Source organism: Pinus tabuliformis, chromosome J, assembly GCF_031772625.1.
Source record: "Pinus tabuliformis cultivar Carrire ecotype Pingquan chromosome J, CPIR1, whole genome shotgun sequence".
NCBI classification, from domain to species: domain Eukaryota; kingdom Viridiplantae; phylum Streptophyta; class Pinopsida; order Pinales; family Pinaceae; genus Pinus; species Pinus tabuliformis.
In genome coordinates this window covers 1,471,326,842-1,471,329,164 of record NC_142295.1, presented here as the reverse complement: position 1 = coordinate 1,471,329,164, position 2,323 = coordinate 1,471,326,842, and the positions used below count along the sequence as shown (strand labels likewise).

Genomic DNA, 2,323 nt, shown 5'->3' with positions numbered 1-2,323 from the left:
GGATGATTTCGATGTTTGAACCTCTAGTGAGCATAATTATGCAATTGCGACCCATTGTTCTTTCTTCAAAAGCTTTGTCATGCCATTAGAGCTTATTATCTTCCCCGATTTCCCTGCGATACCCCTTAAGTCAATTTCGTTTCTTTTTTTTCTTAAGCAAGAGTTGGTCACTTTATTCTAATGCAACGGAAACATGAATTACATAAAATACAACAAACCCAAAGGCGAAGTGGGCCATAGAGTTAACTAGCCACACCAAGCCTCGAGCACCACTCCGAAGGCTCAAAAACCAAGTCAAGGACCCACAAACCTAACTATATGACCTTCAAGATTCCATCAAGCTCTGAGACCGTCCGATCCGCCTTCAGAGATCTGACAGACCAGGCACATATTGGAACGAAAACAAGCCCACTCTTTAATTCCTGAATCGGACCCATGAGGATATAAAGACCGCTGTAAAAGGATTTTAGGTCCATCTGGGGGGATAACCCTTGAGCATGTAGTCTGCCCGAAATCCACCGATTCCAACCTTGAAGCGAAACAAGCACGTAAGATAACACCGCCCACAGACCCGAAGTCAAACAAAGCCCTGGTAACCTCCTTGCAAGTTGCCATGCGAAAATCCTAGGATTGCTGCCAATCTGCCTAACTGCTAGCTCGATAACCATCGCCCGTCAAAGTTGAATTTTCTTTATAGAATTGAGTTTTCCTGAAAAATACTCGGCTTTTAAAGAAATTAGTGGAAATAGTTTCATGAAAAGACTCGTCTTTTAAATTGACTATCGCCTGATAACTTTGGGGATGAAGTGTTCTGAGAACAAAATCCCGCCCGAAGACCAGATAACCATGCATGGTTTCACCGCAAAAGATCAAAATGCCCCTGTTACCTTTAGTCAACATCCTTTTAGGTTCCCCTACTTTGATAGAGCTCCCTGTCCACGCTCACCTGTCTGAGACACTCTTCCCTCAATCTGCCTTGGGGGGTCTCTATCCAATCATAAATTTTATTGCTTTTAGCACAACGCACGCCTTCATTAGCTAAAATGTCTGCTACTTTGTTAGTTGTTCGGCGCACATGAGTAAAACTAAGGGTTCTCATGTTCTGCAGGTGGGATTGAATCTGTTGATACACTTGCAGAAGCCGCCACTGTCTCGAAACTTTCTCAAGAGCAGAGCCATAGCAAATTTTCTTGACCGAATTAATAATCAATTCAGAATCAGCTTCAATAATGGTATTATGGAGATTTGAGTCCCTCAAGATTTCTAGACATTGCTCAAGGGCCATAAGCTCTGCCATATTGTTAGTGGCTTTACGCAAATGGTTATGAAAGACGGTTCTTATGTAACCCTTTTCATCTCTTATTACTCCTCCACACCCCGCCATACTCAGGTTTCCTTTTGAGGCCCCATCTATATTGCATTTCAAAAATCCCCGAGGGGGGTGTTGCCAGAAATCCTTATCAGTAATTATATGACTTACATTCATGTTTTTGCCCTGTGGGGTAAGTCCCTGCAGACCCAAAAGCAGTAGTATCTGCACATCCTTATCTTTACATTGTTCCTCGGGGGGGTTTTTAATAAGGGTCCCAATTGTCCCGTTGAGCTGATTTAAAATTTGAGCCATGATATTCTGGGGAGAACCTTTCCTATTCTTGAATATTCTATTATTACGTTCTTTCCAGACATCCCATATTAGAAATCCTGGAACTAAGGCCCAAGCTTTCTTGATTATTTCATTGTTAGAGAAATTTTTCCTCCACTTCTTCAAAGTGCTGGTAATGCTGCTCAAGTCCCTATCTGTTTGTCTGAATATTGAAGCTACCGAATTCCACAAGGTGGAAGTGAATGGGTAGAGGTTGAGAAGCTGATCCATGGTTTCTTCTTGTAATTCACATATCTGGCATCTAGAAGGACCATATATCCCTCTCTTCCTAAGATTTTCCCACGCCAGAATTTTTTTTATGCTGTACTAACCACGTGAATAGTTTGATTTTCATCCAACTCTAGTTCTACCACAGTTCCTTCCAAACCCCATCAAGGTTTGGATAGTCAAGTCCAGTGGAAATGCGCTTGGCCTCTCTGAGGTTAAAGTTACCTTCATTATTATTGCCCCATCTCAGCTGGTTTGAATCTGCTGATGTTAGAATCTTTCTCTGTTCCAAGATGGTCGTTAAAGCTTCTGCCTGAGCCTTTAACGGGGAGTCATCACTGTAAACCAGGTTCTTCCATATTCTCCATTTTCCCTCTCCTCGTTCCTGATCCCAGAAGTCATTTACCCTGTGTAACCCTTTGTTGTCAGTATCGTTCTTGAGATTGGCAAATT

At 42.3% G+C, this 2,323-nt stretch overlaps 1 protein-coding gene across 1 annotated transcript; it reads right to left on the bottom strand.

The window, feature by feature from the left end:
• Nucleotides 1–904: 904 nt before the first annotated feature.
• LOC149232928 (uncharacterized) lies at nt 905–1,873 on the bottom strand. The gene has a single exon (XM_089382045.1). It carries the CDS (start codon nt 1,871–1,873, stop codon nt 905–907), a length of 969 nt encoding a protein of 322 aa, XP_089238171.1.
• Between the last annotated feature and the right edge of the window lie 450 nt (nt 1,874–2,323).

Bases quoted from the DNA above. Each gene is read 5' to 3' on its own strand.
- LOC149232928 (XM_089382045.1), bottom strand. From the start codon at position 1,873: ATGGATCAGCTTCTCAACCTCTACCCATTCACTTCCACCTTGTGGAAT.